Below are 27,346 nucleotides of genomic sequence, written 5' to 3'. Positions count from 1 at the left end.
GTATAAACATTTAAGGCCACATTCATTTAGTTCTGAAAGCCAGAGGCAAGCTCTCTGAAGAGAGAACATTTTGGTCCAGTCCCAAATGTGTGAGCTTAATCGAATGTTTTAATTTTATTGTATTACTTATTACATGTTTATAGACACTTACTGAATCAATGTCATTGGATTTTAAATGGCCAGATGGTAGGCAAAGGCGTTTCATTCTTGTAAATCCTCAGATAAATGTCATTAGGGTTTCATTTACAGCCGTGAGGGAAGGGCTTCTGAGCCGATGAACAGACATTGTCAAGAACCCACTAACATACATGGTCATTATCAATCAAATGGAGGCTCAGGCCAGAGCTCATTGCAAATCAATGACACGCTTCATTTACTTCCCCCAGACAAATGTGTTTGTGGTATGCATAGACACACACACACACACACACACTCACACCCTGGAGACACGGTATCGCTTTCTGTCCACGTAAATGTTTTGGCCTGTGCTCCATATACTGGCTCATAACTGACCTCTCGGATGTGAAGTGACGTCTACTGACCGCCCCAGGGGAGTGTGTGTGTGTGGGTGGGTGTGAAAGAGAGAGGGAGAAAGTAGAGAGGTAATTATAATGAGACAGATAGTGTGAAGCTTAATCAGGGAGCATTCTCTGCATGCTCACATATGGCTATTGCTCTCCTCTCCTGTATTTTACAATTTCTCTCTCTCTCTCGCTCTCTCTCTCTCTCTCCATACCTCTTGATATTGCCTTCTATGATTTTTTTTCTCTTTGTCCTCCTGTCTCTATCTCTCCTCTCCCTGCCATTCCTCCATCTGTCACTGTGTGTTCACGTGGACACTGAGCTCTAAGCACAGCAGACTGAGCAAACTGGAGTGGACTGCCAATACAGGGCACACCATGACATATAGTGTACACAAACACACACACACGTACACGTACACACACACACACACACACACACACACACACACACACACACACTGACACTGTCCACTGCACAGTAAATGCACTTTGTGAGATCCAGAAGGAGAGAGAGTTTAGGTAAAAGATGAGATGGAGGACAGAAAAGGAGATGAGAGGGTGGAAGGAAAGGTGGATATAAAAGGAGAAAAAAGATAAAAGAGGAGAAGAGAGGAGGGCATGGCAGAGAAGGAGAAGAAGAAGGAGAAGGGGGAGGGGACGAGCTAGTCCGGGCACAGCCGATCAGTGTGTGTTACATGGGACGCAGTGCCGCTCCCTCTCCTCCTCCTGCAGCTCTACTCAAACACTGACACTAACACAGGGTGACTCTCCCCGGGGGGGACGCGGGTGGGAGGAGGGAGGGAAGGGAAGGGAAGGATGGATGGATGGAGGTAGGATGAGAGGAAAGCCTGCAGAATCGGTCAGCCTCATCCTCATCCTCATCCTCCTCCTCCTCCTCCTCCTCCTCCTCCTCCTCCTCTCCCGTTGCCAGATAAGCACAGCAAGCAGAGCGGGGAAATGGGAAGGGGGAGGGAGACAGAATGACAGAGGGGGGCAACGGGAGAAATAGATGATGGCACACATAACAATGAGCCTTTTTTTTTTTTTTTAAATGGTGATGGTGCTTCAGTGTTTTCTCTCTGCCCGTCTTAAGACTGAACATTTTGTGCTTTTCAGCCCATTAGCTGAGCTGTAGATCATATGTTTTGGTTTAATATACTTATTTTGATCGCTGCTCACACACTATAGATTAGCTTACTCAATGGTTTATGGAATTATAGCGTAAACAGAATCATTTCAACAGATGCTGTGTTAATCTGTTGATATCGGTGCAAAGCTCTTTAATAATGATGGCATCTTTAGAGAACAGGGAGCAGTTGGCAAGTCTGGAGCTCACACACACACACACACACACACACACATAAATATACCCATGCTGATTCTACACATTGCTGACACGTCAAATGTATACCTAAATAGCTTGGAATATTGATTGGGTTTCATATTCAAGATAATTTCATCTGCTAATGCTGAACCCAGCAGCATCCTCACTCCCCTCTCCTCACACACACACAGCTTTCTGTTTGCAAAGAGCAATCAGCACACTGACCTTCACTTTTAATGAGTTGTATTTTCCAGGCAGGAAATTTAAGCTAAAAGGATGTTGTTGCCCGTGAAATCTGGGGGAGGAATACAGTCAGACCTTCATCAGTGTGTGTAATATGCTGCATACTGAATCTGAATGCCATGGTGATTATGAGCTTACGAGAAGTTTAATTCGCCTGCCTCCCATAACCCCATTTTCTAATCCTTCAATGCACATGAAAATGCGCACTAACTAGTTTACTGGGCTATATCCCCACAAAAATGAAATTGAGAAATGTGAATATTAAATGGGGAAAAATGGAATGGCATTTGGCAGCCGATCACATTGCCCTTATAGTGATTCTTTAGCTATTTTTTTTATCTCCCCTTCTCTCCCCTATCTTTCTTTAGAGATGATGATGACGGTGATGCCTTGTCAGTGTGTGTGTGTGTGTGTGTGTGTGTGTGTGTGTGCCAGTCTCTCTGACAAAGAGGTGTTGGGGTGGCTTTCCTCCTATAACTGTGTAGCAGTTACTACCACTGCCTTTCCAACAGAATGACTCAGGTGTCCCATAAGGCGCAGCTGCAGAATCCGTTCCCGCTGAAGCCGATAACGCTCAGCGAAATATATAGACACAAAAAGTGACACTGCATCACTAATGCGCCCCAATGGATTTATAGAGAGAGAGAGAGCGAGAGAGAGAGAGAGAGAGAGAGAGAGAGAGAGAGAGAGAGAGAGAGAGAGTATGCTGCTTTGGAGATATCCAATAAGTATGAAAGTGGCACCATATTGATCAGACTGACTTCTGCATGGCCAAACAGTATTGTGATTTATGACAACAGGCTCCTGTGCATATAGTGAGTAGCCTGCAGTCAGTGTGAGTTTAGGTGTCATTCTTCTGTGCACTTTACCCTTTTCTTCCTCTTCCTGGGTTTAAACCTAAACCAGCCAAGTGGGCGTTTGGCTGCGCCTTGGCACTCCTGTTCATGTGGACCGCTGATAGAGTGGGCGTGGTGGTCTGGGACAGATAATTACACGCGCGCATACACACACACACACACACACACACACACACACACACACACAAACGCATGCACATGTGGTCAGAAGAGTCAGTTTTCTGGCTCTGAATTGATAGGGGTTTACCATCTTTCATTATATGCCAAGCTGACTGCGTAACGCATGAAGGGATCGCGAGGGGACAAAAGGATAGGCCTAATTTAAAGATATTATGGTCGTCATGCAAATGAAAGAGTCATCCCAACCTCATTATGTGCAGCCCACTTGCACCTGCGCTCCTGCGAGAGGGCTATACCTCACCAAATAAGGAGATGCGAGGGACCCTCGTTGAGGTGACGTTGAACGTGAAATAAGAAAGAACGGGCGTGTAGACGGTTTAGATGGAGACTTAAACCGGAGGGAGGAACACCGGGCTAATCTGGTTACATAAGAAGCCATTGAATTTGCGGAACGTTTCTGCACTAATCCAGTGGCCTATTCATGTTCAACTGTCCCGCGGCGAAATAACATAGGACACACACTTACACACACACTTGTGGCTCCGACGACACAGAAGCGCTGCACGGGGAGTCCATGAAATAAGATATACGCATAATACAGTTTTTGCTTTACATTTAAAGGCATCTCCGTACAAACTGCTATGACTCTCGCGTTACATCCTCGAACTGGTGGCTTGTGATGTACGCGCCCATGACGATTCACTGACGCGCCTCTAGCCGCACCACCCCGCAGACAGGAGAGGAGAGCTGTACGAGGGAACGAAGAGGGCACTGGAAACCGGTTCCTCTTTCTTTTCTCTTTCCTTGTCGATTGTGGACGGAGGCTGTGCAAGTCCTGCGGACGATACAACGAGTGATATTGACCAGCATCATCATCCAGGCTCTTCTGCAGAGATGGAGGTACCAGGCTTGGCGCACAACATCACCAGTCCATTAAGTCCGTGCGAGGGGATGATCAAGAACCTGAGCTTGGACGCCATACAGTTATGCGAACGAGAGGGTAAGGAGAGATTTGGTAGTAAGCCCATTGCCCTGCCTGCTTTTCACTGGGGTGTTGTGATATTTGCGCGCATTATCGGTGCGTTATTGTTCATTTCCAGTGGAGCTGCGGCTCATACAGTCTATGTTTTGTCAGTGGTTAGAGCGCATGTTTTACCCGTATTGTGTGTTAAAAGGGCATGGGGGCCGGTTGCTCCGCCGGTTTGTTTTTTTTTGGATGGATGGGTGGCTGGATGGATGGATGGTGCGCTGGTGCGTGCGTGGAATAGCCGAGTGTCTTCAGCAACGAGATTTTGGTCACTCATAAGGATGGCTACTGTGCCATTAAAAATGTTAGTTTTAAATATAAAAAGGCGTATCCATCCAAACTGAGCTCATCCAAGTGAGGAAATGGTGGTAACAGTTCATTAATACATTTCTTTATTTCAGCACCACGGACCTGGACAGAGGCCGGCAGCCTCCTCGCCTATAGGCGCTGCTTCTCTTTCTCTTTGGGGAATGAGTTCCAATTACCATAATAAATCAATTTGCACATGGTGCAAGATTGCCTATACATTTTTAATTCACGTGATGTATGATTCCAAATTACTCGAATTTTAATCAGCACGGTTAATCATCTTATTTTGAACCATATCCAATCCCCAAGCTTTGTGAAAAAGGTTCCCCAGTGCTCTGCATCTAAATGGAAAAATCATTCAGAATATGTGACTATAAAAGGCGAATACACTGTATTTTACTATCAGTTGCATCTTTGCCGGATAGCCTACCGGAGACTCCTCCGAATTGAAAAGTTTGGGATATTCACAGTCTAATAACTGTGTAGTCCAAGATTTGATAAGGATTTACTAATGAATTAGAGCGCATCTATGTAAAACTGATGGGCAGTTTTCGATGAGCAGGCTTGGCCCTGATGCGAATTTAATGGTGGAAAAAACAGCAAGTCATCATCAGGAGAGAATGATGAGAGGCTCAAATATGGCTGCACCCACATGTGCAGTGTTCAGAACCTCATACAGGCGGAGCACCCATCCACACCCATCATAGTAATTACACAGCAGTGATTCCACCTCAGGGAGTCAAAACGCATAGCCAACACCTTGATCCCTTTTTAATTAAGATGACAGAATTCACATTCACAGCACTGGAAAAAATCAAATTTTTTTAGTGGTTGCATAAATTTAACTGGGAGGTATATTAAAACTGGAACAGATTGGCTTGTGTCTGTCTTTGGATTGGCAGATCAGGGCTGGCTGGTCCACAAAACCCTTCCTCTAGTCAATGGTGTGTCTTCATTCAGCCACAAAAGGAACCCCGGCATCTGATCACAGTGCAGCCATTGTGCCACAGTGCCTCATTTTCTCATCTGCCGGAGCTGCACCTCATAATGTAATGTTGTGAGATGCAGTTTATATCCTCTTAGTGCTTTGCTGGCCTGATTTTAAAGCTGCAATTTTAATAATGGTATATGCTGGACTTCTGTAATGGACACTAGCTGTTTGTGCCAGCTCTGTGCTTTGTACTACTGCAGGTTTACTGCATGAGGAGCTTCTGATTGGCCTGCCCTTTGCAGCACAACAGCCACTTTCCTATTTGTCAGGCAGATTATCCAGTGTAAATAGTGTCTCTGTGTCCTTGAGACACCCACATACTCTCTGTTTATGGAGCAACACAATCACAATGTCTGCCCTCTGTGCACATTCTGCTGAACAATAAAATGGGGTATGGTTGGTGGCTGTCATATTGCCATGTTGTTTCTACAAATGATGGTTTAAGTAAATTATAGGATAGATGGCATAGTTGAAGCATTCCCACATCATCATCTGTGCATTGTATGTGTTATTGCTGCACTATGCATGCCAATTCCATAATAATCACCTCATCTATGTTGATATGGCCATTGATTGTGTAAATTTTTGTCCATGGACATAGACAATAGACCTGAGAACTGAGCTTCATGATCTATGTATTGGACATTGCTATGTGGGCAGTCTGCTCTAGGTCAAATGCAATGTGATCCCCAAAATGTGGTTTTGACAAACTGAGGCTGCCAGCCAGTTATTTTGATGTACCAGTCGGTCACTTTAAATGTTCTCCAGAGAAACCATATAACCATATAGTTCACAGGAGGGTGTATTTCCCTGCCACACCCCAAAGTGTGCTGAGGTTCAAGACTGCATAGCCTACTTTTGACTTTCTGGGAAATGGCCTGTTTTGTTGTCCAGCCAATGCTTCAGTTTTCTGAGTATGTTATTCATTTCAGTTCTACATAGCTCTCTAAATGTATCTCCCAAATCCATTAATATTTAATTGTGAGCATGAGAGGCTTATGTTCCTATGCTGACCCAGCAAATGGAAATGCACCCTGCTTCAGTAGGACTACTGTCTGTGATTACAGAGAAAGGACTGTTAGAGCATTTCAATGGACAAAACAAGAAATAGCGGGATACAAGTTGCTTCAGTGTGTCCCCTGTGTGAGAGGGGGTGTCACAGTCTTAATGACTTGGTTCTGAGTTAAGTGATGGAATAAGTGGGGGGGTGGTGAGTGTTTTGCCCTGAGTGATGAGTAGCAGGGATGTTACTGAATCAGCGCATATGAATAAAGCATCTCTCTCACTCCGGTGAGTGAAGCTCTGGGGACAGAGGTATTGAACTGCCAGTACAACAGGACACAAATTTGTCATCAACCTCTGCCAGGCTGACTGGGACCACCATTTTGATTTCATATCGATGTCTATCTGAGTCAACGCCTGCTTACAGCGGCTAATGAAATACACAGTACATGCCTCGCAAGGCCTTTGTGCCATTGCCACTGACGTAATTAAGTTGCCGTGATGGATGGCTGTCATTAACGCGACCAAGTACTGTGTCTGCTCTCTGTGAGACCTCTCCACCCCCAGCACTACTGTTCCAGCTGTGATACCTTCAGTCTGGCAGTGTGTGTGTGTGTGTGTGTGTGTGTGTGAGACAGAGAGAGAGAGAGAGAGAGAGAGAGAGAGAGAGAGAGAAAGAGAAAGAGAGAACCATCTGCCACCACTACCTTACAGCATCACCAGCTAGCTACTTCAAGTTGAAGTAAAGCACCCTCCGTCTTGAGCCTGCCAACTACTAGACGATGGCATTGTTTCCTCAGATGCATTGCCGCAACACTGAAACAAAAGGCTTAAGCTCTCAATCCCCACAAAACAACAGTGGAGTTGAGAAACATTCTGAAAGGGAATTCTGCAAAAACTAATTAGGCAATGGGAGAAAAGAGTGTGCAGGGGGCCATATCATGATCAAACTGTCCCAAATGCGCTTTGTTGAAAACCAAAATCAAACATTTTTAGAACATCAACTCCTCTGATAACTGTGATATCATATACTCAGTGGGCTTGGCTACAGCTTATCCATCATGGTACAGTAGCAGACCAGCCTTATGACATCTTGCCTGAGTAAGCTGGCACGCTGGTTTGGCGATATTTTATGTGGGTAGTTGCTCCATGACTGTGTTGGCAAGGGACACAGTAAATACTGCTGTTCACCGCGTTGCCATATCTTGGTGATTTAATCCTTTTTCTACAAATTGGTTGTGTAAAATATTCAGTTGAATTGAGCTGCTGTATTGTTCAGACCATCCTTTGGCGTTTATTGCAGTGCAACACTTTGACCATGAAAATCTTCTTCAAAGATGCCAGATTTTTTCTATGCCTGATCTGTCCTAATAATAGTAGATGCTTTAATTCTATACTGAAATTCAAAACTTACAGTATCTTACGTTAAGGTATTCTTAAATTCCAATGTTATGTCTTCCATCCAGTCCTAGGATACAGTAGAATGTACCCCAAAAATCACTGTTGAAGGATTTTACATCATTCTCTTGTTAGTGAATGTGAAGTCTATGCAAATGAGAAATGATGACTCACTCTGGTTTTGGACATGTTTAAAAACGAGAGCTCTCTTATGCTCTCTTCCCAAGAGGTCTTGTGGATTTAATTAATTTGTAAGAGTAGGGGTGGGTAAATTCTGAACCTTAGAGTCCTCTTTCACACTTAATTTCGTCTGTCTTTTAATCCTTCACCAAGATTTTGTATTCTATTCAGGAGCATGCTGATGTGAGAGAGGTGGAATACAGTCTGTAACCCTGATGAACAGGGCTTTGTTTATCGCTCTCTGCTAGAGAGAAAGATGCTTTTCCGTTGGCAGCATCTCTCACGCCCAGCATGGTCTCTGTCTCAGTCTAGCCTGTACATAGAGAGGAACAAAGGCGTGATTTTCAAAAGACTGCTAGTCTCTATGCCTACTGAGTGTCTGCTGCACTGCTCATGTCTACTCAGTCCAATTTCACACCTAAGAATGGGTCTCAAAAAGTAGGTGGCTTGTCTGTCTAAACCAGAGTGCCCTCTTGTGCAGTCGCAGACAACAATATGAATATTGTGTACAATATTCATATATTCATATATATATGTATACTATCATTCAACCAGCTCTCTCTTAAAATAACACAACCTGCATCGATACTGTTCAAATAGACTATTCAAAGTTATCCTTGACTGGCAAAACAAACCTTCTCTTTGGAGCACCAGCACAATTCCACATGTTGGACACTTTTATCACCAAAGCAGCCTCACAGTACCTGCTACAACTGAGAGTGCATTAATTGTGTAGATGTCCTCAAATCAAATCCCTTTCTTCTGGCTCATAAGGAACCCGAACAAGTAATTCACAATAACTAACAATACCAGGTGTGACTAGAACAAATCCTACCACAGAGAACCATTAGGATGGCCCTATGTATGCATGTTAACAAGGTTGGTATTGATCATTCTGCATCTATTGCTTTTCCACGCTGTGGCATTGATTGCATGCTGAGTAAAAGGTTAATACCCAATAAGGTCCATTTGATAGGGTTTAGTGGATTCACTGCAGCAGGCAATTCACTTTCCAGCTTTTGAAATGTAATGCTTTTGCTATGCTGCAGACATTGCGGTGTCCTGCATTTTGGTAGTCTGCTCAAACAAGTAACATGGACTGACCCTGTATCAAGTTAAACATGCTCATATAAATATATCTCATTATAAAAGCAAGGTGCATGTACAACATAAGCAAGCAATAATTGGCATTTCAGTCAACTGGCTTATATGAAGCCAGTGTTGCAGTAAACCAAGTATGGAAGTGTGAGAAACTCTTGGATAATTTTATCTGTGTCATGATGAACTGTAAATGAGGCAGAATATATAAATCTTCACAAATGTGGCCTAAACCTAGTTATGTTGAAAGGCAATTCAAATGATCTCAGGCCAAAAGACCACGCACGTGTGGTGAGTGGCTTTCATTGATTATGTATTTCTAAATAGGATTTGTTTTATTGAAGTGATGAGGGATCTTCTGACCAATCAGCTGGCGACCTAGCTGTCTTTAATTTACATGTGACGACGCGTCCACGCATGAACTGATACAACGGTGAGAGACACGGGAACTTTTTAAAATAGATTTGGTTTTATACATTTTAGAAATGTAGCTGTATGGCAAAAAAGTTGTTTACTGTACAGCTTTAATTTTAGAGCTTGGATTTTTATGTTTTTAAAAATGCGTGGTCTTCCCAGTTTCCCAGTCAGTACCGTTGCTAGCTAACCTTAGCTAACGTAAGCTTAGCTAACTTATGCAGCTGATGAGAGCAGTTGCATCGGTCTTGTACTGATGACGTCTTTGTGAGCTAAGGGGTTATAGCGAGTCAGGCTGTTTTAGATATTAAGTATAACTTAAGCTACCAAACGCATCACAGATATGACATCTTAAATTTTGTGTTTAAATTAGTAGTATTTTTAACTGTAGCGTTACAATACTTGACTTGAGCTTGTGTTATACTTCCTCACCCCGAGCTAACTTCAGCTAACTTTTAAGCTAGCTGTAAATAAGTAAAGAAGTACAAAGTCGTGAGAGCCAAGCTACTAGCGTATAGTAAACTGTGTTTAGGCCTCCCCTGTGCCGGATTGTGAGGAATTGAAGGCTTTCTCCCTCATCACTTGACCTTCATCCAGCTTTACTTTATCTCCTCCACATTTCATCCTCTGCTCTCATGGTCCCAGAGAGGATACAGAGCAGAGCTTAGCACTAGATCTAATATAGCCTGCGTATTTTCCAGCAGACAAGGCTACCTGGTGGATACACAAAGGCTAATATTCACCTGGACTTAAAGGCCTATGTGGTTAGTGAGAGCCCCATATGAGGCATAAAGTTATGGTTAATTTGATTAAAATGTAGTATTATACCGCTGCCTAAACATTGTGGAGTATAAAACCTACTTGTGGTTAATTTGTGTCTTGGGTAAACGAAAGGCTTAGCCCTGACAGATGGAATAGGTATATAGAATATAAAAGAAGTTCTTGAGCTGTATTGTGTTATCCTAACCCCCTTTTTTTAATTAATGTGTATCTTCTCTCTGAAGGACTGTTATAAATTGAAATCTGTTAAATAAATTCAATCAATCAATCAATCAATCAGCTATCTCCTAAAGAACAATAAAGCTTTCTGCACCAAGGCCCTGAGGCTCAAACAACCTTTTCTGATGAGATCATGCTAGTCTTCTCTCTTTTCTTAGGTAGCAGTGGTAGTTATGTTAAGTATGTTGGACACAGATATTTCCAGGATGCTAGAATGTGCTGTTCTTTTATCGGCTTTATTTGTTCACAATTTTGCTCACGCTTGTGTTCATGTTTTTATTTATTGGTTAGACTTTTATGAAAGAACAAACATATATAACATTGCTTTTGGGCATGACTGAGTAAAGTCTGTTATGTCGGCAAAACTTGAGTGCATTAGGAAAGCTCTAGTGTGCATGTGTAATGCCTCCATTTGCAGGTTAATTAGAGGAGCATTAGTGCTAACAGGAGCTAAATCAGCATTCTGGCTCTGGGTGCAGAGTCACAAGGTGCTGGGAGGGCACAGACCAGGGGTCTCCTTTCAGAGTATTTGAAGGGCAACACCAGTGTTGACATTAGCATCTGAAGACACGGAGGACAAAGCATTTACTTTGCTTATGGCACAACACAGCAACTGAGTTTGCAGGTTTTTGATATTTTGTGTTAGGTTTAGGTTAGTTTTTGACATACTGGTAGCTTGTGGTGGTGAGGAATCAGGACAGAATGGGTAGCCTGGAAGCCTATGGTCGTGATGAATTGGCACAAAATAGCTACCTGATTTCTCAACATAAAAAGATGCAAGACACCTGCTGGAGGTATTAACTCCTACAAAGATTGAAATAGAATCTGCAAATGAAATACACTTGCTCTGCTTGTCCTTTAAGGCCCATATTACTCAGCAATTCTGTCACAGGTCTCAACTTGACTAAGCTATTTTGAAAACTTGCACAAGAAACCCAGACAATATGTCACCTCCTTGGGGTATATTCCATATTTCAAACTTTGATCTTCTTCCCTGACTTGGATGTCAGAGAATGTCAACAAGCCTAGTCTTTTTCGTCTTTTTGCTAAAGGTCAGCAACACTAGCTCCCCAGTGGGATGCTACAGTGCTGACATCACTGTCTGGTCCATGCTGACTTGGCTGTCCATTCTCTGATACAGGTCTGGCCTGTCATGTCCTGTGTTGGCCCTCTCAGTCTGAGCCAAACTCATCAGTTCAGTGAGGTATAGGTATAGTGAGATGTCCTCTAAATTTGAACTAGCAGCAGACCAAGATATTTGAGTATATCTAAACAGAGAGGTGTAGGAGTACCCACATACATGCCAGAGGTGCACTCAGGTCAGAGAGCCAGGCATAGTTCAGACCGAGGATGTATTGGTGGCCTTCCTCTACCCTGATTACTGGCCTGTTTAGATTCTTTTCAGCACCCTAACCCTAACCCCCAAAATCCAAAATCCAGTTTAAGCCATGTGCAGTAAATCCAGATAATAAATCCTATGTGTAAACTGCATTGACTGGGGGATGGGATTTGCAACAATTCCCTCAGTCGCTAGCCACTGGTAAACCAGGCTAAGTTTCCTAAGACTAATCTTTTTTATCACCGAAAAGTCATCATTCCATACTAAACTCACAAGTCCAAAATGTAGATTTTGTTGTTTTTTTGTCCATGTTAGCAGCTTAGCAGCTTAGCTCAATCGAAACAAAAAGGGGGCCTCTCTTTATGTAAAGATTACTATGCCTGCTAATCAGCTAACTTAGTGATTAGGACAAAAGTAATCGGGGGGGCTGGTTATAGCAAATATTTGTTTCTCACAGATCTCATTTTGATACAGTCGTGCCTCATAATTTGGAAATGGAGTCAAGGCAGGACAAAAATGTGAGGCTAGGCTGCTTTGAACTGTTTTCAACTCTCATGGGAAAGATAGACTTTTGGTGTAGGATTTACCTTATGGTTGGCTATTTCCTAAAATGAATGACATCCTACAAATGCTCCACTGTTGAAGTGTTGTGTAGAGTTGAGAGAGAAGACTCCATACAGCCCAATTATGGAATTACTCTTTTATCTCCCCTTCTCCCAGCTGATGAGTGGAGATGGGTGCACCATGCTCCACTGCTTCTGCCATTGTTTACTCTCTATAGAGTCCAGTAGTGTTGTGCATTACTCCCGAATTCCACATTCTTGTATCTTACTCACTCTCGTGTTTAGACCCTAGAGCGTGCACAGAAAACACATTGTTGCCATGCCAAGTGGGTGTTTTTTAGTGTGACGTAAAGTCTATATTCATCCTGATTCTACAAAGCCCTTATTCAACCCCATTTTGGTGTTTTCACAGGCCTTGGTGCGCACTTTTGGGTGTACGCCTTGGCTACATGTTGTATTAGATTACAGTGGCATGACAACTACATAAGAACCTGCGGTTCACAGAAATCTAAATGTTTTCGTTTTCTTTGTTAGGAAACTGGCCTTTGCAGTAGCCTATCCGTCTATGCTACCTGGGCTACCCACTATTTCTAGAAATGCCCCAGGCAGTACATGAAAGACCAGTGAAATTGAAGTTATCCAAGTCCAACAGACTCAAATGAATGGCTCAAATTCTCTCACATTCACCAGCATTTTAAATGTCCCCTTGGTGCTGAGTGTTGCAAGCTAGTCTATATTGCCTATAGTGTAGAAGCTGAGGCATTTCACTGCTGATTATAAATAGATCCATCTCTGCTGAGTAGAAAGAAGATTCAATCAGCAGTGCTTGAAATATTTAATACAGAGTGAGCCGTGCATGTTCTGGGAGGCTGATAGGTGTTGTGGGGGGGGGATTGATGTGTTTCTATGGCAACATATATGGTACTTGGCCATGCAGGCAGTTCTTTCTGTCCGTGTGTGTGTGGGGTGTGGCCAATTGTGAGTGTTCTCTTTGGCATAATGACTGAGGCTACACGACTTAACCACTGCAGTGGTATTGTGGGTTTCCAGCCAGAAAGAAAGAAGGAAAGAAAGACTGAAAGAAAGAAAATTCTGAGGGCTGAATAAAAGCAAGGGGCAGATAAAGGATGAAATGTTGTAAGCTACCTGCTCCATATGGTCTTCTGTGATTATGCCTATTATTACATTTCTCAGATTATAAGCACTGGTTTAGGATCACTGATCAGGATCCCATTAACACCTAAGTCATTATGAGCCAACATTCAAAACTGATTCTACATTAAATTCAAATAAGCTTTATTGGCAGGATGAAAGGATTTGTGTTGCCAAAGCTTGATAACATCAGCATTCCTACAGTAAATATGGGCCGCAGTATTTCATTGGTATTTTGCTGAAGATAAACAGTGTCTTATTGATGGAAACCATTGTATCAGCATTGCTTATTTGCTTGTTTTCTGTCATCCCGACAGGAAATAAGTCCCAGGACAGCGGTATCTCAGAGATGGAGGAGCTCCCTGTTCCCCAGAACATCAAGATCAGCAACATAACCTGCGACTCCTTCAAGATCTGCTGGGACATGGAGCCGCGCGCCAAGGAGCGCATCACACACTATTTCATTGACCTGAACAAGAAGGAGAACAAGAACTCCAACAAGTTCAAACACAAGGTAACGTTAGTCTCAACGCAGATAAAGACTGCTGAAGGTAACACTACAGAGAGATGACTCACCAAAGTCGCCCTTGTTTTTAACCTCACTAAATAGCAGTCACAACATTTCAACGAGAATGAAATGAATCACAGTTGACTTTAAGAACAAGAGGCCATTTTCTGTATACATTATTCAGTGTGTGGAATTGATGATTGAAGAGTCACATACAGCCTTAGTGACTAGATTGTGCAAACACACCTAAATGGAGAGCAGCTATGCACGGAAAACAAGAGAAACTTCTAAGTGATTAATTTAAACCAAACTGGAACACCCAAACCCAAACTCAGGTATTTATATCATTACATTTTTACCCTAAAGAACACCATGTGTTAACTACAGATAACCTTTCACATCATCCATGAGACAAAGACACTCATTTCAAAGTGGTCATGTTCAAAGACTCCACAGCGAGTCATAGCTCCAAGCACTAATAGGCTAATACCGCACGCACAGCACTCCCTGCCAGACAGTAATTGCACCGGCGGCTGAAGACAGCAGCTCCTTCAGCAGTTGGTCTAATGAATTGGTTTGGTAATCTTACAGGCTTGTTTCATCAGCCTCCTGCCTTCCTTCCCTGTAGTCACTTCCTGGGTGCTGTGCAGCGAAGTCTTACCCTCTCTACTCTGTGTGGAGGGAGACCCCATACCAGTATTTTTATTGCAGTGTGCAGCAATGATGTTGGTGGATTAATGGGCTGCCTCTGTTGCTAGGCAGGGGCTCTGGTAGTTCTCTGGTCCAATCAATGACCTGTTAAGGCACAAGGCTCTACAGATTACTGTACGTATGTAGAGGAAAGGACCTCAGCAGGCATTGCTGGTGGTATAAATGTATAATAATTAAGGATGAGACGATATGCTTATCTCACAAAACAATTTGATATGCAATATGGGGTTCACGATTCTATACAACCATGATACAATGTAATAAATAGAAGAAGTCTGACTGCAGAATTATGTTTATTTCTGAGCCACACATCTTTCCAGCAATGGCATTGACTTGCAAGATTGTTAACAACAATGTAAAAATGTCATTACAAAGTACAAATAATATAATTTTGATGGAGAGCTTGTGAAATTATGAAGGGCAAGCCGTCTCATTTGTGATTACTTCAGCATAATAAAATGTAGCTAATATCATGATTAATTTTTCTGCCCCACGATACGTATTGTCACATTTTTTTATTGCGATATATTGAATTTAGATATACTGTCCCATCCCTAATAATAACGTTTTTGTATTGATAGTGACTGCAGTCTTCCTACTATATGAGGTTTGTTCATGTGCTTGTGTGCATGTGTGTGTTCGCATGGTGTGTGTGAGTCCCTGCATGTGGCTGAAAGCAGTCTATTAATGGAATATCTCTCTCTGACCCCTTTTACCCTCTGTCTCTTTCGCCTCCTCACCCCCTTTCCTCCCTCCCTTCCTCTCCCCTTCCACCTCCTCTTTCCTTCCCTCCTCTCCCTCTCCCCAGGACGTGCCCACCAAGCTGGTGGCCAAGGCGGTGCCCCTGCCCATGACTGTGCGGGGCCACTGGTTCCTGAGCCCGCGCACAGAGTACACCGTGGCTGTCCAGACCGCGTCCAAACAGACTGACGGGGACTACGCCGTCTCTGAGTGGAGCGAGATCATCGAGTTCTGCACTGCTGGTGAGTGCAGCAGGGCTGGGTGCATTAAAAAAAAACAGGATGGGTGCATATCCAATCCCTGATTTTGTTAGTGTCAGTGCCACACAGTACCAACTGATCTTCAAAGGACCACAGCAGGAGGGATAAAGAGAGGTATGGAGGGCAAAATAGATGGATGGGGGTTGAGGATGGAGCAGGATATGAGGGAGAACACGAGAGGAGGGGCTAATTTGTTGTGAGAGAAGGGTGGGGAGTGAAAGATGGATGGAAAGAGGGAGGAGGGGATGGGTAAGGGAAAAAAAGAGGGATTAAAGGAGAGAGGGGAACTGTGCTGTATCAGAATGCAGAGGTCACTGGGTTCAACATTGCTGGTTAGAGGCTCAGAGAGGGGGAGGGGAGAGGAGGAAGAGTGTGATGGCGTGGAGACTGGGGAGGAAGAATTGATCGGAGAGGATGGAGGGAGGGAGGCGTGGAGGGGATGGGGAGCAGCTGTTGGGAAGGGAGGAAGGAGAACAGGCAGGGGGAGAGAGCATGAGTGATGGATGTGTTGGAGGGAGATGAGGAAGTGGCAGGGAGGCAGGTTTGGATGGGGGTATGCTGGAAAGGGATGAAGAGGAATGCTTAATGATGTGGTTCATCCTAATTGGTTAAATCATGCCAGTGCCAATGTGCCATAGCCCCAGTTCTGGCTCCATGTGACAATACTGCCCTTTCCTCTTTTTTTTATCATAGGGGTAATTCAATCGTTTGAGCCCAGGACACAGGTTTAAGAAATTTAAGCTAGACCTTAGACCCAGACTACTTCAAATTGTACTTTGGGTCTTGACCCATACTATTTAAACAAAAAAAAAGGTAGAGGAAGTGAAGGTTGCAAGTATGGGACAGGTAGAAAATTGGTGATGAGCAGCAAAGATCAGAGACTTCCAATTAGTGGAACATTTTTGAATACATTTTTCATTCTCTGTTATTCATTATTCAGTATTGAATGGATACTTTATTCAGATCTACAGCTTAATGTATTTTTTGCTTTTGATTCTGCTCCATTGTATAACAAGCTATAAGCAAGAAAACTGTTTGTGTAGAGTGTTCTTACTAACAAAGCTACTTGTTAAGGTAGATTTGATTGCAGGACTTGAATGTCTCTAGCATAGACACTGAGTCATCACAAGCTATGAATAGAATGTGAAAGTTCAAAGGAAGAAAGAAATAGAAAGTAAAAGATGAAAGCATCTCAGGATCCTCGAGTGCAGTTGCACATTTGATGTTGTATCCTAGAAGGCACACAGAGGCACACACACACACTTCCATATCTCTTATAATAAATGAATTTGCGCTCTGCTAATGACAGTCGTGCATTGTGTCTCCTGTCCTACTGATGATGGTATATTATGTCTAATGATGTCGTGTCTGTTTCCAGATTACTCCACAGTGCATCTAAACCAGCTGTTGGAAAAGGCGGAGGTCATTGCCGGCCGGATGCTGCGTTTCTCCGTCTTCTACAGGAACCAGAACAAAGAGTACTTTGACCACGCCAGGTAGGAAGAAGTTTATCAACCTGATGCCGCCTGAGATTTACTGTATGGCTACACTTATCATTTTGATGGTTTGTTTGAGATGATTCTCAGCATTTAGATTTTATGAGGCCAGATTGCTGTATCACACTTTACGATTTACGGGTATTCAGACCTCACATAATACATCTGGTGTGATCAGATGATTGAAGTCACATTGAAATGACAAATGTAACTGTAGCGAATAAACATGTTGGAAACAAGTTCTATAGATTTACTTATCAATAGTCAACAGATGCCTTCCTTCAATTAGTCAGTCAGTATGGGAGCCCCAATTCTCTTTTTTTTCTATCACTTTTTGGTGAACAGGTTAGTGGATGCTTGTTGTCCATTGCTGTTCTTTTTACATTACATTAGCATCTGTTCCCCTTACTGACCTCAGAGCCTTGTGACGTTACTTGATGCTAATCTGAGCCTGAAGCTGCAGTACTGCACATGGCAGAACAATGATGTAATGCTTCAGTGCTGTAATACCATGAGTTCAAATGCAACAGTAGTGTTAATATATTGCTGTGACAGCAATGCCAGAGTGCAAAGCCGTGATGCTGATAGTATATTGATGTGATGTTGAGTGTATTGCAGTGAAATGTAATAACTATATTCTTATAGTCCTTTTGACACTTCAACATCATTGAACATTATATAACCGATTTTGGTGTATCAATAATACTGCAGAATACCTTCCCATCTGCAAACAGCTCCTGTCCACATATTTTTGGTTGAATGCATTCTTATTCAGTGACAGCTGTTTGTGGCCAAGCTGTGCATCTGTAGTATTATTTGTACTATTTATGTAAGGGGGATGTGGAAAGTGGGAATTCAACTGAAGGGTGCTGTTGCACAAAATGTGTTGATGGCAAGTTTAGGATTAGTTCCATAAATCCACCCAAGTACAAAGAACTGGAAGCCGGCTCTACCAAATGATAATCTGCCAGCAGGCAGAATATAGTCCTAGACTGCATCTTTCAGTAAATTCTTCTACTTCTATTACAAGATGTAGCCAAAGCACATACATGCTTCAGTTTTCAACTCTGCCAGAGGACCGACTTGGAATCTAAACACAAAAATACAGTCCTTTGTTTCCATCTGCCGGCATATACTGTATGTCACTGCAGCAAGAAAGCTCCCTGATGGTTTCTTGCATTGGACCGAAGCCCAGCGTAACTCCTCCAGACAGTAACAGACACAACCATTGTACAAGAACATGAATAAAAACAACACGCTTGTGGCAGCAAAACCTGCTCAAGTCTGCACTGATGTTAATGGAGAGAGAGTAACAGGGGAGAGAGGATATGTCTGGAGTAGTCTATTTTTAGTTGTTTACTTAAAGCATCATGCAGTTACTATATACTGCTTTTTTTTTTTTGGCTGATATGAGCGCATTTTACCCCCTCCTCTCATCTCCTATCTCTCCTCCTCCCGTGATGGTGTTGCCCTTTCTCCTCACATCCTCTCTCCTTCCTCTCCTTCAGAGGAAATGCTCACTGCTTACCAAAAACACCACTACTGAGCATTCTTTTGTTGGAGGTATATGACGTCATTTGGATTGATTTCTCCTTCTTGCTGAGTTGCAGCTGCAACAGCGTCCTGACTGAGTGTAGCATGGAGAAAATGCTTCTGTCAAACTGCACCATCATGTGGGGAATACCAGTACTGACGTTCCCACTTGATGAAGCCTCTGGTCCCGTGACCTGGGTGGGAGGGGAGCTGAATAATTCCATAATGATCGCAACAAAGCAACAATTATGTCTATAATGACAGCCTTTGGAGTGGTAGCAGTATAATTACAATTCATAATTGGAGCTTTGGAGCTCTGATTTGCTCTGTTGAGAAGATATGCAGTTGCCACAGAAGCATTCGGTGCTTTGAATGTTCATCTATTAATTTGTAGCAATCTTGGGGAGCTTTCTGAAAGCTGCCTTTGTTTCTTGCAGAGTTTGTGATAATGATAAAGGAATATGTCTGTTTACTGTGGAGCAATTTTCTCTCGCTAGATTTTCTTGATGAGACTGGACTAGGCAAATGCTATTACAGCTTGATAAATAGTCAAAACAATTTACCAAAAAACGTGCTCAACCCTCAGTTATTTATGTGGGTGCTGAATCCTCAAAAAATTTGTAATGAAATACTCCAGGACAGCACTCTAATTAATTAATTTATATTTATTGCCGCACAGACGTTTCGGGCAAGACGCCCTTCTTCAGTGCACGTTTGCCTAAAAAGCGCACTGAAGAAGGGCGTCTTGCCCGAAACGTCTGTGCGGCAATAAATATAAATTAATTAATTGGAGTGCTGTCCTGGAGCTTGAGAAATAATGAAATTAAAGCTGTATACCATACAGAGAAGTCACTCTATCATGAAAACAAATACTCAGGAAGCATCTTTTCTGTCAGTGATTGAATATCTCGACACCGTTGATCGAATTTTGCTAAAATGTTCTCAGCACTGTGTTCTGTCATTTCCAAAATTACACCGATTATCCCAAGGGGGGCACCACAAATACAGATCAAAACAAAGTGACATATTTGTTACTGATTGGCCCAAAGGGAGACTGCATCATTCATGGGGGATGACATGTTTGCTGTTGCCTTGGTCACGTTTCCCTGTCTGTCTCTCCCACCCCAGGGAGGTGCAGGGGAACCGGATGCTCCCGTCGGTGAAGGACAACAGCGGCAGCCACGGCTCGCCCATCAGCGGCAAGCTGGAAGGCATCTTCTTCAGCTGCAACACAGAGTTCAACACGGGCAAGCCTCCGCAGGACTCCCCCTACGGTCGCCAACGCTTCGAGGTGCGGGCTGACGCGCTCTTCAACCCCGACACCAACCTGTACTTCGGGGACTTCTACTGCATGTACACGGCCTACCACTACGTCATCCTGGTGCTGGCGCCGCAGGGCTCCCCGGGCGACGAGTTCTGCAAGCAGAGGCTCCCCGCGCTCGACATCACCGACAACCGCTTCCTCACCTGCATCCGGGACGAGGAGGGCGACGGGGGCCTGGTGTTCCGCCACGCCCAGGACGTGATCCTGGAGGTGATCTACACGGAGCCCGTGGACCTGGCGCTGGGCACGGTGGCTGAGATCAGCGGGCACCAGCTGATGAGCCTGTCCACAGTAAACGCCAAGAAGGACCCCAGCTGCAAGACCTGCAACATCAGTGTGGGACGCTAAGAAGCTAAGGCGGAAAGGAGGAGCGGGAGGGAAGGACTAGAGGGGACTGACCTCGACACACACACAGGATAAAGTACACATGTACCGATGAAGCAGACAAACACACACGCATGAAGAAGCAGATTTAGTAGGCTCCCAGACATGCACACAGACAAATCTCTAACACACCTCTGTATTCTTAAGAGACCATCATTCCCAAAGAAAACTGTGGAGAAAAAAAAGAGAAGAAGTTACACAAACACACATACACACACACACACTCTCTCACTCACACCATTCTCTCCTCATCTTCAAAGGATTACCCTAAATGTTGAAAATATCCATACAACCATCCCTAAAGTAATTTCACATACGGGACCATCAACTGAGAAATCTAAAACTGGGACCCCAACAATCTCCACCCATCCACTCTGCAAGCCCACACTGGCTTACTGACTGAACCCTTTAACTGTACTAACCAAACATGGACTCCTGTCCCCCTCGTTGCATGTGTTCACCGCTTCTCTTCAATTTCCTATTCTGTTGTTTTTTTTATAACTTGTCCCATATTTTATCAATGACCTTTGACCTGTTTTGATTGATATGCTGTTGGTGGACAAGCGTTTGTGTTCCTGTTACCTGTTCATTTTACTGTCTGTCTTTCTGGAATTGTTCCGTTGTCGTTCCGGAGAGCAGACCAATTCAAGTTTCTTTTTACCTCCTACTAATGGCAAGGACTGGTACTACAATTTCCTAGGGCTGCAGCATCAACAGTCATCTTTCTTTATACCAAAGGTTTTAAAAAACAGACATAAAACCGCTGTGGAGTCATAACACTACTAATGCAACAGCCTCTAAAATGTGTGCTCACTAACTACTTGATGACCACGTTTGAACTACTCGGTAACCTTTAAAAAAGCATGATGCAGTTCTGTGCAGCATGAGTTTGAAAACTGTCAGTACCTCTACCATAGCTACCTTTCTGCAACAATCTCTCTTTTAATTTATTCTAGTTGATGGAAAGAAAGAAAGTAGAACCATAAACTGTGTTTAGCAGAGTAAATGTGAAAAAATATTTATTTTTATTGATATATATATATAAAAATATATAAACCAGAAGTGCACAATGTCTAAAGCTCTGATCATTGTCAACAATGGCATTTAGGGGGAATTAACATTGTACAAGCAAAATTGGGGGGATAAACACAAATTTGACAGCAGAAATAACTTGCACTACTATGCCAACGTTCACAACGTTTTTTCCAAGGTAAACATGTAACTTAAATCGTCACAATTGAGATCAACTATGAATTTCCTATTGCATATCATAGCACAATGTAGGAATAAAAACCCTGACATGCACAGTCTACAGGATTGTCTGATTGATTGCATTTAAGACGACGTCCTTCTTGCCAAGATAGCACTTTTTTTTTTTAAATGCAGCGTTTCCACATTAACTATGGACCACGTTGTCCAAAAGCAGTATTTTGGCAAGGGAAAAAAAAGCAGAAACAAATAAAGTGCCATAATATACATAATCTTAGAAATTGCTAACATGTAACTAACATCGACTCGGTTATTAGAGATATCTTTGTTATAGCTCTTTACCCCTTGACATGAACTAGTGCTACATATCGTACACTTGCTACATCAGGTTTATAACAAGCTGTTATAATGCGTCATGAATGATAAGGGATGTGTTTTAGGGACTATGAAAATCTGCAGTTGCCCAGCAATTCCATCGGCGTTTTCCTCATTTAAAGTGCATCGACATAATGAGCGTGGCATGAAACACGACCAGAACCACCGGCTTCTCAACCTGATCTTTCAGAAATGATTAAGTCCTATTGGGTTAGGAGGTAAAAGTCCCACTGTGAGTAACTCAACCGGTCTTGGTTGAGTCCTGTTGTTTACTGAGCAGGGCTTCCAGTAGACGGAGCTTGGCTTTGAGGTTCTTATACTGGCAGTACTCCTCCGCCATCGGTCCACGGTCCTCCTTCTGACAAGTCCTTTTAAAAAGAAACGGAGGAAAGAAGATGCAAACAAGGCAAAACTTTTTTATCGTTTCCAGACAAACTGCAGCAGCTTCCATAACTGGTTGATAGTCCCTGTGTTGCCTTACTCAGATAGCTTTGTACAGTGAGTATTGTAATCCAAAACTTATTGTATTTACTTTGGAGAACTAACATGTACAGTTCAAAAAGATGTGTACAGTTCAGAGCAGTTGTCTCTCTTTGTCTCTCTCTTTCCTGACTACTTCTCTCTCTCTGTGCTGTATTAACGTTAAGTGAGTGTGCATTACGCTGTCGTACCATTACGATGGGATTCTGTTTTTTTTTGTCGATGTTTTTTCTTTGTTTTTCACAAGGCATTGTTGAAAACCAAATGTTCCAAGTTTATTAAAAGATGAAATAAAATGCAAAAACCAAATATGTTTGGATGTGCTGTATGTGTGTGAGTGTGTGTCATGTGAAAGTATGTAATCTTTACCTGCCAGTCTGAGTGTAGAAGTGCTCCTCAAACTCTCGCAGTGCTTGGTGGAGTCTCCGCTTCTCTAGTCGTGTCATCCTCAGGTGATCCAGTAATTCTGGTCTGTAGGATCGGCCCAAACAGAGTAAGACCGTGTCCAGGAATTTGTTCGATTTGTAATAAGTCTGTTAATGTCTGCTCTAACATACAGTAGCTATGGTTACAAAGAGTTTAAAATGCCAGATCATGGCATCATCAGCTGAAAAAAAACAAAAAACAGGCTTATCTTAATACGTAGAAATTTCTTTTAGAAAAGGTGAACCTTAAGCTATTTGTCTTGTTTATTTTCATTTGTAAAAAAAACCCAATCATGGATACAGAGCTCCACTGTGAATTCAGTCCTTAATACTCAAAGTCAGTGGTTGAATGAGACTCCTAGGCTACGTACACACTGCAGCCATGGTGTAGTACTGTTGCTGCTGCATACACACTGTACCTGGAAGCTTCATGTAGTGTTGCCATGGTGACGACCTGGGGCTGGAGACCTTTGACCTCCTCCAGTGGGGACACCAGGGGCGAGTCAGACATTTCTTGGAGAGGGAGACACGGCGACTCATCTGAGGACAAACACCTGGGAGGCTTGACTGTGTGTGGCTGCTGCCTGGGGCTGCGCTGTTTGGGACACTCCTCATCAGAACCCTCCTCTTCCTCCTACACACACACACACACACACACACACACACACACACAGAAAGCTGACTGATCTGTCACAGCAAACATTTGACAAAAAAGATGAAGTGAACTACTTCAGAGCAGAAGGCTCTATATCATTTATATTTATCTGGAGGAGTAGCAGCTGAAAGTTGTGCAAAACTTTTCACAACCTAGAGGCAATTTTCTAATAAAAACAATTATTAACTTTTAATTGTGTTGGAGCTCGTGGCTATCTTTATGAAACTAGAAACTGTAGAAAGTAATGAACGGAAGGAAGGAAGGAAGCTCTCTAGCCCTTGAGGCATGTTATGATCTATATAAATAAACTTCAGCTGATCTGTTGACTTTCGACTGGCCTCTTTGAAACTTGGGAAGTGTGATGTCTGGATGTTGACATGTTGTATTTTTAGAGTAAACGGTGGAGCAGGTTGAAGCCCACAACTGCTGGAAAAGCCAGCCCATGTTGTCTTATAAGGTCATAAAGTGTCTGACGTTGCTAACCAAGAACATCTTCACGCAGACACACTGTGTTACATGCACTGACATTCATGCATCTTCCTAATGGCACAGTTGTTTACAGAAAACACCATGAGGGGAGACATTAGAAGAAAAATAAAGTTAACTATTGCAACTATAACTTTTTGTAGAAAACAATTTATTGACTTAATATTTCTACACAGAAGATAGGCCCTTGTCCCATTGGGGTGGGTGGAGTTTTCAGGTAGTTCTACATCCAGCCAATAGAGGGCAATAGATTTCCACACTGGCTTCAAAAGCCAGGGACAGTTTTGCCCCCTTGTGTGAAACGCAGTTGGCTCAGCGGTTCACAGCACAGCTGGCTGGTGGTAACTAACATTGTACTGCTGTCCACTAAACAGTTCCTTTGGAGCACATAAAGATGAAGTTCCTTGCTTGGAGAGTATTTATCATTCCTCTGCTTGCTTTTTGTCAGCCTTGGGACCTTTCAGTCGCAGCCTCACTTCTCTATTACACTGACTCCAGACAAGACATTTCTGGGTAACAACTAGCAGGTATGGACAATAACCTGAAAAACAGACTCACAGACAGCATTAGAGTGCTGCTGCCCTGTGTGTTTACTCACGATGGTGGTGATGACTGTGGCGGCAGCAGAGGCAAGCAGTAGCTGTTTGAGCAGACGGTAACGATCGTAGAGAGGCTTCATCAGAGTTCGTTCCTGTCTGGTACACTGAAGACACACACACACACAGAAAACGCTTTATTAATGCTATGAGCATGCTGATTCAACAGACTAGAGACTAAAGAGATAAAAAAGGAGGACAAAACAAAACCACTCAAGTGGAGCCAAAGTAAGAAATCACAAACAGGCAGATAAATCATGCAGGCTGGTCTTACCGGTCGTCCATGCAGACTCTCAAAGTAGAGCAAACACTTCTGCAGGCTGGTCTTCTCCATAGCCATCTGGGTCTGGGACATCTCCTGGACACATAAGCATGCTGGACGTCATTAACAGGAAAGTCTGGCCTTCAAATTCATACTTTATGACACTGTCAACTGCTCTGTATTTCTGTGCTTACCAGGATCTGCTCTACTTCATTTATCCAAGGAAAGTTGACTGAGCATGTTTTCCAGCAACACCCTGCTTCACAATCACACATTTACTGGAAGTTGCCCAGTACAACCACAACCCTCTACGGTTGCCCACTGAGAGTGTTGCTTATTCGCTGTCTGCAGATTCTCTGTGCCAGTCCAGGAAATCAAACTGGCAACCTACCGATCACAAGCCCACTTCTCTAACCTCTTGAGAAGTCACCCGCCACTCAGCTTTGTTTGCTACTTGCCTTTAACGGTACTATGCTCTTCTCACATGATAGGCATATTGTACACATGATAGACATATTACATACAGTGAAAGTAGGAATTGGTTTTCTTTGTATACATCCCTAATGTAGCAGGAGGCTGTTGAAGACAATGAGCCAATGGGTCAGGGAAAAGTCTCTCTAACTACCAGGTTGCCCTGTTGCCAACATGCCATGGTTTATATTACAGATATTGCCATCACAGAAGTCTCAAATCCTGTAGTACTAATGCATGCTGGATGGAGAGTAGGCGGACTATAATGGTTACTGTAGTAGTGTAAAGAGCACTAATGGAGGATGAATGCAGGACTTAGGGAGGCACTTCAACAATATCCACCTTGATGTTGTCAGGCAGGCCCAGCTCTCGCCGTCTGTCCCGCAGTCTGCTGGTTAGAGTGTGGACAGTTTCCTCCAGGTTGGGCTTAGCATTGCTGCTGTTGTTAAGCTGCTGCAGCTCCGTCCCGGTCAGTGGGGCCCCCTGCTGGTCTCTGCTGGTCCTGCAGGGTTCGGCTGTGGGGTTGCAGCCTCTGTGCTCTCTCAGCCCCCGCTCTGCAGACTGCCTCAGCTTCAGCTCTGGAAGAGGAAGTTCAAAGAATAATAATTGATTTTTCATGTGATTTTAATATGGTGTGAGATTAATCCAAGCACCAGGTGAATCTCAAATTGGTTCTCTAGTAATACGCAAAATGCTTTTTTCATGTTTAAAATTGCAAAATTGTTCTCACTGAGCATAAAACAAAGCTGTTGATGTAAGTTTATTTGACAATGAATTATGAAATGTTGCTACTGTTGCAATCATGAATTCAATATCTGCGTGTGTGTGTGTGTGCGTCTGTTTGTGTGTGTGTGTGTGTGTGTCTGACCTTTAAGCTGCTTGCGGCTCTTGCTGAGCTCCTTCATCAGTCTGGCCATCTCAGGATGGGCTGTCTTATCATTGTGGGCCGGCTATCAACGACAACAACAAACAGCTCACATCAGTGACAGAACAGGTCTGTGAAACTGTTCATTCTAATACTTTCTACCGTATCTGTCATTAATACAATAGGAACACTGTTAACACAGGTGCACAAGACAACTGAACACATTCAAGATAATTGGACAAATGGGATGCTATACAAAATTAAATGGGAAATGCAACTGCACGTAACATCAGTATGAACCAAACCAATACTTCTCTGTGCTGTAATTGGCCTAACTACCAATGGACTGTGGATGCACTGTGTAATAACAAAGTGTAATGTCCCTAAAGGCCCAGGAGATGGAGTGTTTTGCTCTGGGATAATGTCTCTGGCTAGCATCACCAGCATCAGTTTAAAACTTAACTTTAGAACATTACTGACTCTCACACCCAGACAAACATGCACACACACACCATATTAGGTTAAAAATCAAACATATTTTGTCACACCAGTGTAAATGCAGCCACTGCAGACCAACCAGACATTGGTGTGAGTTGCTCCCTCACCTTGTAGTGCCTCTCCTGCTCAAAACGCTCCTCAAAGCGCCTGATCCTCTTCCTCAGGGTGTGGATGTGTCTGTTGAGCATGGAGATTGATACAGACTCTCTGGCTCCCTCCTCTGGCTCTGAATTCACACTGCAGCGAGCCCTGGTGTGTGTGTGTGTGGGGGGGGGGGAAGAGAAAAAAGTTCATGTCTATCCACTTGCGCTCTTGACATGGTTTATATGGATCCATGAAATGATAAGGACACATATGCGTAACATGCTTGTAACTATTAGCCTCTGATCATCTAACATGGTGGTCATTGTAGAAATCCCCCACCCTCCATCTGTCCTGCATTAGCACTGTAATATTTTCCAAACATCTCTTTTGAGTCACCAGCAGCGCAGCAGACACATCAAATTTGAGACTATCACCATGGCTAC

General features: G+C 43.2%; 2 protein-coding genes across 2 annotated transcripts in view; one reads left to right on the top strand and one right to left on the bottom strand.

The window, feature by feature from the left end:
- Positions 1-3,515: 3,515 nt before the first annotated feature.
- Positions 3,516-21,531, top strand: phyhiplb (phytanoyl-CoA 2-hydroxylase interacting protein-like b). The gene is made up of 5 exons (XM_071909991.2): positions 3,516-4,068; positions 13,858-14,054; positions 15,568-15,742; positions 17,139-17,256; positions 19,918-21,531. Exons 1-5 carry the CDS (start codon positions 3,963-3,965, stop codon positions 20,459-20,461), a joined length of 1,140 nt encoding a protein of 379 aa, XP_071766092.1. The 5' UTR covers positions 3,516-3,962; the 3' UTR covers positions 20,462-21,531.
- Positions 21,502-27,346, bottom strand: part of LOC139920081 (protein FAM13A-like) — a 24,046-nt gene continuing 18,201 nt past the window's right edge. Inside the window, exons 13-20 of the mRNA XM_078288620.1 lie at positions 26,927-27,068; positions 26,325-26,406; positions 25,799-26,034; positions 24,998-25,081; positions 24,726-24,830; positions 23,406-23,617; positions 22,931-23,032; positions 21,502-22,449 (exon numbers count right to left, since the gene is read on the bottom strand). Of these exons, the coding sequence (XP_078144746.1) occupies positions 22,323-22,449; positions 22,931-23,032; positions 23,406-23,617; positions 24,726-24,830; positions 24,998-25,081; positions 25,799-26,034; positions 26,325-26,406; positions 26,927-27,068 (1,090 nt within the window). The 3' untranslated portion in view covers positions 21,502-22,322. The remainder of the gene's footprint in view (positions 22,450-22,930; positions 23,033-23,405; positions 23,618-24,725; positions 24,831-24,997; positions 25,082-25,798; positions 26,035-26,324; positions 26,407-26,926; positions 27,069-27,346) is intronic.

This window comes from Centroberyx gerrardi, chromosome 15, assembly GCF_048128805.1.
Source record: "Centroberyx gerrardi isolate f3 chromosome 15, fCenGer3.hap1.cur.20231027, whole genome shotgun sequence".
Lineage (NCBI taxonomy): Eukaryota > Metazoa > Chordata > Actinopteri > Beryciformes > Berycidae > Centroberyx > Centroberyx gerrardi.
The sequence above is the reverse complement of the archived record's forward strand: the minus strand, read 5'-3'. Positions and strand labels throughout refer to the sequence as shown.

Bases quoted from the DNA above. Each gene is read 5' to 3' on its own strand.
- phyhiplb (XM_071909991.2), top strand. From the start codon at position 3,963: ATGGAGGTACCAGGCTTGGCGCACAACATCACCAGTCCATTAAGTCCG. The intron at 14,055-15,567 runs GTAACGTTAGTC...CCCTCTCCCCAG, and splicing joins CCAACAAGTTCAAACACAAG to GACGTGCCCACCAAGCTGGT. The intron at 15,743-17,138 runs GTGAGTGCAGCA...GTCTGTTTCCAG, and splicing joins CATCGAGTTCTGCACTGCTG to ATTACTCCACAGTGCATCTA.